Source organism: Dendroctonus ponderosae, unplaced genomic scaffold (genome assembly GCF_020466585.1).
Source record: "Dendroctonus ponderosae isolate FM_Combo_2020 unplaced genomic scaffold, Dpon_F_20191213v2 Dpon_F_20191213_21, whole genome shotgun sequence".
NCBI classification, from domain to species: Eukaryota; Metazoa; Arthropoda; class Insecta; order Coleoptera; family Curculionidae; genus Dendroctonus; species Dendroctonus ponderosae.
This window is the reverse complement of record NW_026018276.1, coordinates 96,316-112,017: the sequence shown is the minus strand read 5'-3', so window position 1 is coordinate 112,017 and position 15,702 is coordinate 96,316. Positions and strand designations below refer to the sequence as shown.

General features: G+C 32.7%; 1 protein-coding gene across 2 annotated transcripts; it reads right to left on the bottom strand.

The window, feature by feature from the left end:
• Positions 1 to 3,085: 3,085 nt before the first annotated feature.
• Positions 3,086 to 15,263, bottom strand: LOC109534472 (lysosomal alpha-mannosidase). Of its 2 annotated transcripts, none has more exons than XM_019900157.2 (18): positions 15,127 to 15,263; positions 13,523 to 13,733; positions 13,355 to 13,457; positions 10,514 to 10,595; positions 10,246 to 10,431; positions 9,981 to 10,186; positions 9,788 to 9,924; positions 9,596 to 9,729; positions 9,308 to 9,536; positions 8,907 to 9,106; positions 7,009 to 7,226; positions 6,753 to 6,946; positions 6,369 to 6,700; positions 6,038 to 6,314; positions 5,857 to 5,986; positions 3,708 to 3,817; positions 3,502 to 3,651; positions 3,086 to 3,444 (listed from the first exon to the last, which is right to left on the bottom strand). In XM_019900157.2, exons 2-18 carry the CDS (start codon positions 13,709 to 13,711, stop codon positions 3,145 to 3,147), a joined length of 3,177 nt encoding a protein of 1,058 aa, XP_019755716.2. In that variant the 5' UTR covers positions 13,712 to 13,733; positions 15,127 to 15,263; the 3' UTR covers positions 3,086 to 3,144. The 2 variants fall into 2 exon arrangements, with proteins under 2 accessions (XP_019755716.2, XP_019755717.2); XM_019900158.2 differs by lacking the exon at positions 15,127 to 15,263 and adding an exon at positions 14,691 to 14,708.
• Between the last annotated feature and the right edge of the window lie 439 nt (positions 15,264 to 15,702).

Here is a 15,702-nt window from a genome sequence, read left to right as displayed (position 1 = left end):
AGATCTGCATGTTATTGAGAATCATTCTTGCATCTTTTATATAATGAATTACACAAGAGTATATCAATATTATTATGGAATTTTTTGCATTTTAAGAGTGAAATTACCCACATTTTGCCTTAAAGAAAAGTATGATGAATAAATCAGAAACACCAATAAGCCAACATTTATATACTAATAATAACTCAAACTATCTAGCAATCTGCCCTGAATGTTTTTAGTCTACGCTCTATTCTTTGGCGGATTTTTTTCGATTTTTTTTAACATTTTTCATTCATTGATTTCACAAAACCAATCATTGCAAAATATCTATACAACAAGTTCTGAGATCTACAACTAAGTATATTGGGTAAAATATATTTTGTCGTTGTTTCGAAAAAAAAGGAACTCCTAGTTTGAGTTACGAAGTGACTTACATACTTTAAATTAGATTAAAAAATGGTTGACTAAAGACAGCGCTTTTAAGAAAATCTAAAATTACAAATTTCTACAAAACACGAATATTTTACAGAAACTTTATAAAAAATTTGTTTTTTTACTTTCGGCATTTTAGCAAGTTTGAGGTTGTTATTTTTCTCATGAGGTAGATTTTTCAAAATAAATAAAATTTCAAAGTAAATTGTCTCTTAGTTTATATTTCAGTTCTGAAGCATCCAAGACACTTGGGCTTTAGTCGTGCGAATTTCTGTTTTTTACTTTTCCCGTTTTTAACATGGAGTTTTTTTCCTTGATGGTGTAAAAACATACAGACGAGAAATTCGAGGAGAAATTCATCTTCATCTTCTTATTCTTTGTAAAGACCTTTGGTTTGTTTATTTCGTCTGGTCAATGTTCTTGATTCTCCTGTGATATGGATGTCCAACTATTCTTTCATCTTTTCGGTGGTCTTCCGATGGGTATTTTACCAGCTGGATTTCCATTCGACACAATCTTGCCTATTCTTTCTACATGGTCCCGCCAGCATCTTCTGCGCTTTCGTCCCCATCTGATTACATTCTCCACCTTGCAGGTCTGTTTTATTGTTGCGTGTTTTTCGCGCTATTGACCTTAGAGTCTTCATCTCTGCCGTTCTTAACATACATTTTCTTTTGTTTGTGTTTGCTCAGGTCTCGATGCCGTAGGTGAGTGCAAGGTGAGGAGACATTAATTTTCAAAAAACCAAAATAAATTAGTTCTCAATTTATTTTTCTTCTGACGCGTTGAAAACACTTGGGCTTTAGACGTTCGTTATTCCATTTTTTTCTCCAGTTTTCAACATACATTATTTTAGAGGTTTTCTTTTGGGCGATCGTGCAAAAACATGGAAACGAGAAATTCGAGTTGGAAGTTATTTTCAAAAAGAAATATAAATTAGATCGCAGTTTGCCTTTGAATTCTGAGCCGTCGAGTACACTTGGGCTTGGGGAAAAATAACCACTAAAGTCGTTATTTTTCCAATATTCAACTTAATTATTTTTTAGTTTTTTTGACCGATCGTGTAAAAACATACACCGAGAAATTATAGTCGAAACTTATTATTCAATTCTGAAGCATCAGAAATACGTGGGCTTTATTGTGGCTTATTCGCGTGATTTTTATTCAAACTTTTTGAGTTTTCAAAATAAAGTTTTTCTGATGTTGTGTAGTTTTCATGGGCCAATGAAAAAATAGTGTTTTATTTTTGCCACCATGTATTAACCGAAAACCCACAGACCTAAATAGGTGCTTTTACTGAAGATGATGAAGTTTTTCTGCTCAAGAAAAACATATGAGCGAAAATTATTCGAGTCAAGTTATTTAAAAAAAATAAATATAAATTAGTCCCTCTTTTGGGCTTTCGTCGTGCCTTTTTTACTTTTCCAGTTATTGACATTATTGTTTTAGAGTTTTTTTGCTCGATGGTGTAAAAACATACAATAAAGATTTTTTACATATTCTTCTTGAAATGCCAATATTTATTCCAAATATTGGCGATGATCCTGGATATCATGACTTTGTTCACGACTGCTTTAAACAGCTCAATAGTAGTTTTTGAGAACCACGTTCTTAAGTTTTTAAGCCATGATATTCTCCTTCTTTCTGGTGGTTTTCTGCCAGAAACTTTCCCTTGGAGGACGGACTTTAAAAGTTGATATTTGCTTTTGTTCCTCATAATATGTCGGAGGTACTCAAGCTTTCACTTAATGGTGTTGATTACTTCCAATTCCTTTTTCATTCTCTCCATCACTGCTCTGTGGGTGACTCTGTCCACCCATGATATTCTCAACCTCCTCCTGTAAAGCCACATTTCGAAGGATTCGAGTTTTTTTGTGTTGCCTCGGTTAATGTCCATGACTCCGTCCCATAGAAAAGAATCGAGAAAATACAGCATCGGAGGAGTCTGATTTTGATGTCGATGTTGAGGTCGTGACTTGTAAACAGTTTGCCAAAGGTGGCCCTTGTTTTCTTTATTCTGCACCTGATCTGTGTGTGGTCCCAATTATCATTGATTATCTCTCTTAGGAATAGGTGAACTGTGTTACTCTGTCTATTGGTGTGTTGTTGATCGTTAAGTCGTATCTTTCTCCAGTTTCTCTACTGATTACGATTAATTTGGTTTTGCTAATGTTAATTTCTAAGCCATAGTTACTGCTGACGTCCTTTATTCTGTTCATTCGTTCTTGTAAGTTGTTTATGTTGTCAGTGAAAACCACAGTTACATCTGCGTACCGGATGTTGTTCATTCGTCATCCGTTCAGCAGAATTCCTATTTCGGCATTCTCAAGGGCCTCTTTAAAGTTTTCCTCGGACTAGACTAAATATGAGCGGTGACAAGATAACTCCTCAAAGAATGTTTACTGTGTCGATTTGCTCTTCCATATTAATTTTAATAGTAGCTAACTGATTCCAATAGTGAAGGTTTCGGATGATGCTTAGATATTTATCATCCATGCCCACATTCCTTTATCCTATCGAACGCCTTCTGGTAGTCCATAAAACATGCAAAAATATTACAGTTTATATTCCATTTACTGCTAAAATTGCCAAAAATGTTTCTTCGAAAAAAAAAACGATTGATATCAAAGGAATGAAACTATTTCCTGAAAACGAAGTTTAACAAGAAATATTCTGAGTTCGCAATATTTATTCAATACATTATATAAAATTGTAAATCACAATCAGTTATCATTTGTTATTTACTTGTATAATAAAAGTTCGTGTTTGCCCAGCTGACAAGGTAATGTTCAACGGATCGTCAAAAGCATTTATAACGGTGCTTCTTGTTAGGCGATTGTTGATATTTTCTTCTGTCCAGAGTTTTGGAACTGCTGAATTGAAGTCTGTAACAATGTTGTAGTCTTCATAACGCAAGTCTTCTAGACTCCCATTGGTAGCAAAATGGAGACGGTTGCTATCTTTCAACCATTGGTTAGCTCCTAATGTTGTTTCTTCCGCTGATAGTATTTCGAATGGAGTGAACAGGTTCTGAAAGGAAGTCAATCAATTTTTTTGTGGCAAACCGGTTGGTAAAGCAGATCTTACTGCAAGTGGTACAACTACAGGCTGTGATAATTCCGCGTCCTCATTGCTCTCGAATACATGTTCGAGCCTCAACAGGAAACTGAACCCAATCCAAGGCTCTAAAGTCAAAATCTGCACGTTGCGTGGAAGAGATTGTGTAAGTCCTGAAAACTGGACGAATCTTGTTAGTAATATTTGTATTATTTTAATGCAATTGGGTTTCATACTTGCGAATAATTAGAAATTTCATCATTATTAGTGAATGGTGTAATAAAGGTCCATGTATCCAAAAGTCGTCTTTGGGCAATATCTTTTGTAATAGCTGCAATTCCTTCACCTAAAAATAAAAATGACTATATTTTTTTGCATGTAAGGTTAAACGCTTTATGCTACACAGAACACTAAACTTAAGCTGATTTAGTTCAAAAACTATTATTTACAGCATAAGCAGAGTTAATTTTCTTGTTACATGGTTTCCGAATAATAAACTACAGAGTGATTCACAATCTTATGGACACCGAGCAGGTGCTTGTAGAGAACTTCAAAACAAGTCAAGTCTCCATTTAATTTTTTTTCTCAGGCTCGTGGTTCACGAGATGCAAGGTGTTAAAGTTTAAATTTTTTTTAAATTTTCTCTTTGGCTCCTACAGTTTATGAGATATTTTGCTCACATTTTTAACGTAGGCTAATGTTTGGACCCTTTACCCGTAAGCAGGGCGACTGGTTGTGAAAATCGACAGGGTGTTTTTTTTTCTACAGGCGTACCCCTTTTACCCCCCTGAACTTTTTTGTGGTGTGCCACTGACTTCGACCGAACAAATTTTTGAATTGGCTGTTCAATTTAAAAATTTTCTGATCTCTTGTATGTCTGATCACAAATATAAGTCCATGTAAAAATTTATTTCATAATAAATTGAAATATTTGTTACATTTTCGTTTATTTTTATTTGTATTAGCTTACAGCCGATAAACCCCAATTATTGTAAATTAAATTAACTCGTCAGCCATCCCTATTTTAACTTCAACTTGCAGTTGAAGCTTTCACAAAAAAATATGAACAAAAAGACAAAAACATTTATAAAAAAATCATAGAAAATCACCCGGAAACCTTACATGGACTTATGTTTGTGCAAATAACTCGAAAACGAAGACAGATACGAAAAAACTGCAAGGGAACAGAAAATTCTTAAATTGAACAGGTAATGCAAAAATGTGTTCGATTGAAATCAGTGGCGCACCATCAAAAAGTTGGTTGGGGTAAAAGGGGGTATGTCTCTAGAAAAAACAACACCCTGTAGATTTTCACAACCACTCGCCTTAGCTACGGATAAATTTTAAGACCCTGTATCATGTGAACCATGGACCTGAGAAAATAATCTTAAATGGAAACTCGATTTGTTTTAACAAACCATAAGGTTGTGAATCACCCTGTATAATAACTTTCTTTCGCATATTTCCATAAAATTCAAATCTTTTAATGTTAGAGGAGGTTTAGTGGAACGCTTTCAGTTATTATTATTCTCTTCTTCTTTCTGTTATTATACAGGAAATTGAAAATTTAGGGTTTCTGCGGTGTATTTTTGCCTCACTTAAATAAGTGTTTATTTAAATGAGGATTAGTTGACTTAACAACACTACTAAAAGGAATAGTTGGCTTTATTCGATGACTTTAATGATGCTAAATATAATTGAACTTACTTATAGTGTATGAAGAAACTTTCCGATTAGCATAACGCAACTTTGATTATGATTTCGTTCAAAGATACAGAGTGTGCTGTTCAGAGACTCTCTGTACATTATACATATTATATAAATACTATATATTTTGTAAAATGTCAGTTCATAAATAAATAAATTTGCAAGTAATTTAGTTTTAATTAATAAAAAGTTTGCGGTTAATCTTTTATCTTGCATAGTTTGAATGATCCTCTACAATTCTAGTTTTCTGGATTATGCGATTCTTAAATCAATGCTTAGGATTATCTTATAGTTTTGATTCTCAACTTTATTTTGAATTTGCTTAAAAAAATTACTGTTACCTAATTTTTATTTTGCCAATAACTGTAACCTTGTTTGGACTACTAAGAATTTAACTTTTGTTACCGACTCGTCTTAACTGTTTGGGATCGTGTACGCCATTTGTTTACACTATATTCATGCTTATTATATAAAAAACACTTTTTAACGATCTCATTGTTATAAAAAATTTGGCTTTACGGCATTGGAAGACGCAAGTAACTGAAAAAACATTTTTCCGTTCAAATCGAATTAAGTCCAAACCAATCCACTCAAGTAGGTTTGTTCAGAATAAATTGTGTGAGTAATTCAAACACTAAAAGTGTATCATTTGTTGAATAAATTAATAAGAAAACTAACTGTTGTTGGTTTGCCTGTGTCCTACGGTGACATAATGCGACCCTCTTACTACCAGGCCTTTACCAAAGGCGGTTTCGTTTAGTGCTTCACCCACTCCAAAGGCATCATCGTGCAAACAGACTCTATGAAGCTGCAAGATTCAATGAAACAAGAGACTTCTTTGATTTGGAGGGATTTTTACCATAACTTCAATTTCCCCATCTTTAAGACTTGAGCCTCCTTGCGCTCTATCCACAAGAACAACCAAATCCATATCTGCATCCTCATCTCGAATGGAAATTTGTGAAGTAATGGGATAGTAGTTGCCTGCAATTGGTTCTGACACGTTCAGCTCCCATGTTGGTCGAAAGTTTCTAACTCTCTTAAGATTTTCTTTTCCATTTGAGTCGGTGTAGAAAATCGAGTCTGATTTGAGGGTGGAAGTATATTTGGTGACCACTTCAATGCCTCGTTGTTGACTATCCAATAATAAAACTATTAATGACAGACATTAATACTTAAGATGATCTTACTTTTGTGGCAGCGGCCCGATGACCCAATCAAACTCCACATAGTTATCAATAGCATTCACTCGGATAACTTGACTAACATATTCGTTAAACACTTGATGCACTTCAGAAACAATTTTTCCTGAATATATTTTATAACTTGCTTTCTCAGATATTTTCACGATTGGTCCATCAGGTCTGAAGATGTACGCTCCGGAAGATCGGTTTTGAAAGTCGTCGTTATCTCCAACAAATCCGTTGTAATAGTAAAAGTTCTGACTTACTGGTACGCTCACATCGTTCACCACAATCGATGTAATCAGGCCGGTTTTTGGATCTATGAAAACTTCGCTTTCCTGAAAACATCATTTAAGAAAAGTTTTGATTTTGACTGGAAATAATCCCTACTGAGTCGCTGTTTTCGTAAGGCATTTCTCGCTGGTCTTGAAGATGAGAAATATCAGTTACAACGTAAGAGCTCCATCCAAGCGGAGGTAAGGCTCTGGCTATGAAGAGGAGTTCATAATCCGCTTTACTTGTACGCCCAGGAATTTTTTTTACAAACTCTGGTATTGGTACAATTTGAGTAGTGATATTTTCACCTAAAAAGTAAAATACAATTTTGGTAACCTCAACTACCGTGAATATTTTGCAGTTATTTTACCAACACGATCGTGTACAGAATAGCCAGTTCCTAGAATGGGCAGTCGTACGATCTTGTCTACATTTCTACTTAGCGGGTTGTAGACAGTAACAATGAATTGCTTGTTGGTAGTTTCGCTTTCTGCACATTGGCTGATGTTTAATAATGGACAAGTGTTGACTTTCAGTAAATCGAGCGTACTCTCATTAAAAAGAGGATTTGTTTTGCTTACAAGTTTGCTATAAAACATAAAAAGTTAATAAAATTTTTAAAAAAATTTGGAAAGTCGTTCCGTTTTCAACAACGACTTTGAATCGTTAAATTTCCTAAATGCGGCCATATGTATGCTTTAAAATATGTTTGGTACTTCAGAAGGTACAAATATTGCATAAAACAGTATTAAATTCTAAGTATTTCTTTTTTGGCTTTCGTATGGACAATTCAAAATTCAGCAAATCTATATTATGCAAGCAATTAAATGATTAGATACGTACAATGTTTCATTCATTTTAAATTGCTTGTAACGTTTTCAATTCATGAATTACGGAATTCATTTTTAAACATTAATCGATTTTTTCTTAATTTTTCGGATGGGTCACTTTTACCCCAATTCTTTCTTTAAAGTTTTAAATTGTATTGTTCTAATTTATTTGTATTTCATAGCTTATCAGTTATTACGTTTTGAGTAGCCGCGTCTAATTCGCAGCTTCTGATATTTTTTTAACGTTGGAAAAATCTGATTAGAAAAATTAAAGCTTAAAAAAGAAAATTAGGAAAGGCAGAAAGAGAAAAATATGGATGGAATTCAAAAGTTTCTTCAATTCGGGTTTTCAACTGTAAATACATATTTTGATTCCTAAATGTCTTGAAAATTTTTCTTAAAAAAATTAAAATTTATCTGTACTAAAAATCATGTGTAGACTGTGGAATATATAAAGCATGTCTAGAATTATTTTAACTGTGTTCAAATATTCATTCTTGATAAAGCTTGTTAATATTTGAAAGTTTTTACTTGGAATTGAACCTTATAGATCATAAAGTATTTTCAATTTCTTCAGAACACTCAACCCGTGTTTGATATTTCATATGAACATTTAATTTGCCGTTAATGTTGTTTTAATTGAATTTGTTCTCTATCTATTATTTATGCGTAGTCGGATATTAGAAAATAAAAAATATGTTTCAGCCTTCTGAAAATGTTAAATTAATTAGTCACATTAGCAATATTGTTTCAAATAGGAGACAAATATACCAAACAGGTAAAAATTAAAACTTTATAAATTGCGGATACAACAGATCAGATCAGATACATGCATGTATCAACATACAGCGGATGCAAAATAGTTGTACAATAAACTGTAGACACTCGCGGGAAAATATCAGTTGTAAGTAATTATTAATTATTAGATACTGATTCAAAATTACACATAGAAAGTTTATTCCCTGTAGATATCAAAAGCATTCTTCTGAATTTCTGAAGACTGCTGTCCTAATTAAACATTTGAAGAAAAATTCTCAGAACTTTTAGATTTTCGACTAAGTAACATTGTGATTCAACGGATTTTTTTTTTGTAAAAATAACATGCAATAGTCACAATTGTATTTGAAAAACTCCAAAAATGTAGATATTTATATTCTAAGGACAAAGCGCATTGCAAGCAATAAACTATTAATTAAATTAATCACCCAATTTAGGGGTAGCAGGAGCAACAACGCAACAATACAAACACAAAGCATTTGTCTGGTTACCGGGTGTTAAACTTTGTAAAGAAGTAATTTTTTTTGTTTTTTACAAACGCTGATGTTGATTTTAATTAAAGGTTCACACCATGTTTATTACCAGGCATGTTAATTTCTGTAAATCTCGAAATTTTTCAGCCAAACTGTATTGATTCTGCTTTTAATTATGTCAGCCTTACCTAATAGCAGCGGTAGTAATAATTTCGCATTCGTCGATACCCTTTTGCAAGTGGCGAGCATAATCGAAGGCCACATGTTGCTTTTCAGTTCCTGTAATAGCATCATGATGTTGCATTACACCCATCGCTTCTCGTAAAGCATTTAAATCAATTCGATCTTCAGGCCCCAGGTCAGCTAATGCATATAATTGTTTACACACCTGAAACGACCAATTTAATATATCCTCAATGTTTTCTGGTTCAATAACACAATTTATTATAACCAGTATAATACGCGAGAGGGCATAACTCATTTGAATAACTAGATAATAGTAATTAGTGAAGAGTAAAATGAAGGTACTTAAGTACTTCGTATATTAATGAGAAAAACTAAATTTAGATTATTTATTCCTGATACGTACTTGTAAGAAGTTGTTTCCATATCGTTCAAATCTCTTAATAGCGGGCCTTGACGTGAAATACCCGGTCCAAAAAGCGTGCGGATCAGAAGCATATGGGAAAAAGTCGTCCTGCTTCAGACGCCAAGCGTTTTTCCCTTCAGTTTCATCATAAATCGCTTTTACGTAGCAAGATGGTGTGGAGTAGATGAGGTTGTATTTAGAACCATTCGCTTGGCGCTGATTTCCATAACTGAAATAATTGCAATCTCACATCTCTTTGTTACACTTATGGGTGTTAACAATTCTTACTAGATCAGCTTGTCTAAGTTAACAAACCAAGATTCGGCATCTTGATAATTAAAGTCTTCTCCCATTGTAATTATAACATTGTTAGTGCTGTAGACCTTGGTGACGTTATCCAGATATCTGAAGAAGTCATTCACCTAAAAATTGTTTCAAATCAAAACATGTGGGGAAAGAAGCCGATTGTTTTTTATTTACTCGGCTGTCAACATTGTATTCGAAGCTGTTTTTATCATCAATTAAAGGTTCATCACTGCAAAGAAGATCGAAGCAAAATCCGGGAGGCGGTCCATATGTGTTATACATCACGCCAGTAAATATTTCGCTGGCTTCACCTACATTTTTTTTAAATATCATTACAAGTTGCGAAAATAAACGGGAGTAGAATTACCTAAACTTTCGCTTCCTCTCCATACCATTTCGGGGGTTTTAGTTTGCCATCTATACTGTTTGTCTTGGTAGTCAATGCGCCCTAATAGCACGCCATCGAACCCGAGTTGAGCAAATATATTGGCCATTTCCTTGCTGTGACCAAACGGATCGATTTGCCAGCCTAGTTTAGGTCTTCCACACTCACCAAATGTGTCGTTTAATTTTCTGCAGCATTAATTAAGTGGACAAATGCTTATCGAGCAAGTCTTCAGAAGAATATTCACCGTAAGCCCCAAGTCATTTGATCGATAATCGAATGATAATGCGTGGTTGCTTCGTCATTCATGCTCCAACCTCCACTGATGAATTCTAATTGGCCATTGTTGACCAGATTGCGCACCCTCGATTTTACGATGTCATGTTGCTTGATCCACCATTTCCAGAAGAATGCTGTTTCAACGTAAATAAATCTGAAATATACCGGATAGTAATTAGCGACCAGTCGAAACTAGGCCTGGTTATTTTTTATTTTTTTTTTGAATGGATACATACCGCCTGTTCTTGTCTTTACGAAGTGAGTCGACAACAGTATTTAGAATGTACTGAACTCCTGCATTCTGATTTCTGGTATTACCTGAAAAGAGACGTTTCATAGGAGACATTAACATTATTTGCATAAATCGTGGCGTGTATTAAGAAAAAATTGCAAGAATGGTATGAAATTATATTTCTATAAATCGTTTAGCTAGAACGTGCGGAAAAGCTTCTCCGGAGCGCTGTAATTGCGTACTTCGTATAGAACAAGCTCACCATAATGACTACTATGTCATCTGAAAATGTATGTAATTACTCAAAGGAAAATGGCATTAATCATTCGCCTTCATTCATTTTAAATGATTTTGGTTGGTGGTGTCTGTTTTTATTCTGCCTGTTTCTTTATTCATATCTATATCATCATTTTGTCGCTATATGTTCATATCATTCATATCATAATTCTTGTTCTTTTGCAGCCAGTCCGTACTGGGGTTGTTTGATTATTTAATCGTGTTTCTCTTTATCGTTTTCATTGTCGTTCGTATGTCAGTGACTTCGTTTTCCGATACCATTCATCTATGTATTTTTATGTTAAATTTTTTGGTTTCATTTATTCTGCATAAGTATGACTCTACTTAATCATATGGTAAATGCGCATATACGATCTTTCATTCATCTTCAGTTCGCCATCAGGTCGTTTCATGGCAGTTTTCAGTCTCCATGTAATTTATCTGATTTAATATCTGGGATTTGCTTTTTTCTAATAACTTTCTACGCTTTAATCACTCCGTTTTCTTGACCACTTCAATCAAGATCTTTCTTCTGTCTGTTATTATATTCTTTTAGTGTCAGCTTCTATTCCGCCTGCTTGTTTATTCTTTTATTTACCAACATATTGTATTTTATTTATCATCATATGTTTATCCTGTTTATTTGCGTCCAACTCTTGTTCTGTTATTTTGCTGCTCGTCCCTACATTTCTCATGATAAATCTGTCTGTTTACTTATAATTTATGGTTTTCAAAATCACGTGTTCACTCATTATTTTACGGGCTTTATTTATTTTATTATATTTTAATCGTCATCTTATTCATTTTAAATCAATCATTTCCATATTTATGGTTTTATTTAATATCTATCATCATATGCCGCGTATATATATGTATGAATTTCATTCATGTTTAATTCGTCATCAGGTTTTTAATACAAATTTTCAGTCTTCATGTACTTTATCTGATTTTATATCTCGAATTGGCGATTTTCTCAAAACTTTCTTGATTTTTTCATTATTTTGTTCTTCTACTAATAGTGTTCATTTATTAACAGATATGCTCTTTTTATTCCTTTTTAGCTGCAATATTTTTCAGCTTTTTTCATCAGAAATTTCACTGATCGACTGCTTTGTATGATTGTGATTTTACTTCTGTTTGACCACCTTAAAATCTAATGGATTTCTATTTGTCAATTTTTGTAGGTATTGTAAGGTTTACATGGATGCTCAGTCTTTTTATCTCTGTATTTTTCTGTATTCTTCGTATCTTCAATAATGCTCTCCTTTATCGTTGTCTTTCTGTTTTTGTTCATTGTGGAATTATCATTCGACGATAAGACATACATGCTCCATTTAGTTCTGGTGATCTTATGTAGGTAAGAAACCGCCAACCATTTAAATTTATCGGATTTATTTATCCTGATGTTCGGAAAACATTTTATGAAAAATGAATGACAATATTTTGTCCACTTTTGGGTTTCTGTTAAATAATTTTATATTTCTCATGTCTGTATGAATTCATCCAAATATAATTATTTCTTTAATTTTCAAATTGGGCATTAAGCAGAAAATGCAAATCACCTTATTCGCATTTGCCATTTACATAATTTTTTACGAAACTGTTTGAAATTCTCCAAATGTGCAGTCATGAATTTGTTTAAAACGAATTGCTCAATTTTGAGATTTAACCGATTATCTATAGGGTGTGTTAACTAATTTTAATTTTAATTAATACATTCAATAATCAGTACAGAATTGTATCCATCCTGTACATACTTCCACTACATTCTTTCCTGTGCAATTTCTTGTGCTTGAATCATTTGATTATTGGGATTTGTCATATTTTTCAATTTCGATTATATTTCGTTTCTGATCTAATATTATCCAAAACATTTTTATTTTTTCCAAAATTTCATAAGAAAAACAAAAGTAGCCAAGTAGTATTTTCTCTATTCTTATTGCAGTTCTCTTGTCGAAGAAATTTGTTGCAGTTCTAAAATGTTTTTTTTTGTAGAAAATAACGCGTCTTATATAAACGCTTCTTCGCGTACTTTTGCTGAAAACGCTCTTCAATCTTATTCATTATAAAAAACTTTTCAATGTAGCGATTTTTTACTTCTAAAAAAATTCAAGAAAAATATTCGAATTTATTGTCTGAGAATTACATAGTCGATTTTCTTTACTTTGCTATTGGCTTATGACATTCAAAAGGTGTTTTCAAAAATTTCCAATAGAAATCAAAGTCTACCATTTGCCAATAACACCTAATTAATTAAATTTGAATTGATCTGTTGCGAATATGTAAGTAACATACAAGAAAAATGATTTTGATATCTGTATCAACAATAGTAATAAGATACAGTTAATAAACCATATTGTTTGCATATCTCATGGGCTATTGATCTATAATCAAATAAGAGAACAGTATGTTAATAATAACTGTTATCAAACTTGGAGCTTGGCTTGTTGGCAAGAGATTAGGCACAATTTAAATTTCTGGCTTTTTATCCTGTACTTTGTGCTCTAGCATTCAATTATTTTCCGATTTAATTTATTGACAATTTACATCAAATTAATATTTTACTTACTCCCATAGAAGTACTGGTCAACAGTCTTTAACCACCCGACATCGTCATGGGTATGTGGTACAATATGTACATTTATCATTCCTTTAGTAATTGGATGGCACGACTAGAACATGTTAATATTACCGAATCTTAGAAGGTTAAGGTTTCTTTTTAAGTAACATTTCTTGCCTCATATCCACAGCGTTTTTTTGGAGGCGGAGGTGTTGTTGGAGTCGGAGGTGTTGTTGGAGTCGGAGGTGTTGTTGGAGTCGGAGGTGTTGTTATAGGCCAAGATGTTGATGTAGTGGTAGAGGTTGGAGCAACACAGGCTATCATACCAATGAAACTGGTGCTCCAAGCAATGAGAGTAAAATGCATGGTTTATGTCTTCCTTAGTTACCTAAGCCGATAAAGAATTAAAAGTAACATTAAACCATTTGATTCGTTACTACACAATTATGTCTCAAACCAGATTCTAAGTCGCAAAAAATCTGATCTGACCAGAATCTGTCGCAAAAGTTCATTATTCTATGAAATATGTATTGTGGTATGAACTGGGTATGATGGTGGAAATTAGTTTACTCATATCAGTATATTTTGACTCTTATTTAGTTAACATTTATTACTTTACAATGTTGCAAAAAATTGCAACGTTAATTAATAAACTATTAATTAATATTATGTATGTGTCATTTAGTGTCGTGCAAATTTGAGAAATCCTTGAATGGAATGCGATTGATTTAATTTTGATTAAGTAGAAATTTTAATTTGAGCTACTAGCCATAAATTCCTGCCAGAGGGAAATAGTGTTTAAAAATTCACATATTTTTAATAATATTTACATTTGTGATTAATTCAAAACAACGATTAACAGTTTTTTATCGAACTTAATTTTCAATAATTCTAGAACTTTTAAATTGTGTACAAAACCGATTTTTAATATTTTTCAATGATAGAAGTTGCCTTTTTCCCAAGTCTTACATAAATAAATATTCTTGAAATTTCCCTAAACTCTAAACATGTGTGTCACAAGTGTCTTTAGATTTTGAAAAGAATTAAATAATTTGCGATACCGTTAAGGTAATGCGTTTATTATGCATTTTAATTAATTTTTATTTTACGTTCTGTTTTAACTTTTTATTACAAATTTTTATTTTACTTTCTGTAAAACTTCAAGACCACAACTATTATCTTTCTCTTTCAAGTTGCCGCTGGTTGTAAATCAAATTAGTGCTCAAATTATTGCTAATTGTTGGAGTTTATCGAAACGTCTAGTTTGGAAAAACTCACGCCATTAATTTTTGTCCAACTTTACTACAACTGGAAATATAATAAGTACAACTAATTAAATATTTACCAGTTAGCGTGGAAATTATAACTTTGGTTGTACTGAACGTGCACTTATTTGTTAGGCATAAAACCGGCATCAATTAATATTACAAATATAATATTACAAATCTATACCTAAAATAGTTGCTTAAAACGAAAGTTTACTGAGAACGTTTACACAACAACAAAATTAATTAAAGACAGTGTCAAAGGGTTAAACCATTTCGAGTAAGAAGGTCATAATAATAAACAAAGATAGTTTACGGATATTTAATTCGGACTATGAATATACGTTTTTGGTGCATTTTATTCAAGGACTAATGTATTTTATTTTTCACTTATTATTATTATTTTATCGTTCAATTTCTCTAGGAATTAATTACAGAACTTCTGTAATTAGGCTAGTGATAATTTTTTTATGATTGTCGACTGCTCATTTCCATGTATTACTAATGAATACTTACATTTAAAATTCCCACGGAACCAATTTTCTTTTCGATCGGCAACTTCACATAAACTATTGACGAACTGGAATGACCATGTCCAATGCCGCAGACTCAAATCGGCATTATGTGCGTCGATTAGCGAAGCACTTCTGATAAATTGCGCTACTTTCATTGGTGAATTATATCTCAGTATTTGTGGTCATTATCGTTGATACTTTATTTTATGTTTATGTTTCAGTTTAATCAATTGTTTTTTACCAAATAGGTTTCGGTCGAAACATGATGTTGTTTTACATGTCCCAGTTTAGTACACCGGGTGTCAATTTAAAAACTTCCCACTCTTAATAACTTTCTTGCAGTTTAAAATATGAAAAATCTCGGAAAGACCCGTAAATTTTATTTGTAAGGGGGACACTTTAAATTAATATTTTCAGCCTCCTTGTTTCAACCCCTTAGAAGGGGTAGATGTCACCCTGAGAATCTTAAATGGGAAAATGGCACTTTTCTAGTTACTACTTTGTTGCTTTTGGTTCAAGGATTTTCGAATAATCGCGTTTCAAAATTACAGAAACAATTAAACCAGATTTTGGTTTT

Bases quoted from the DNA above. Each gene is read 5' to 3' on its own strand.
- LOC109534472 (XM_019900157.2), bottom strand. From the start codon at position 13,711: ATGCATTTTACTCTCATTGCTTGGAGCACCAGTTTCATTGGTATGATA. The intron at 9,925-9,980 runs GTAATTCTACTC...AAAAAAATGTAG, and splicing joins GAGAGGAAGCGAAAGTTTAG to GTGAAGCCAGCGAAATATTT. The intron at 3,818-5,856 runs GTTAGTTTTCTT...TTTTATTTTTAG, and splicing joins ACACAGGCAAACCAACAACA to GTGAAGGAATTGCAGCTATT.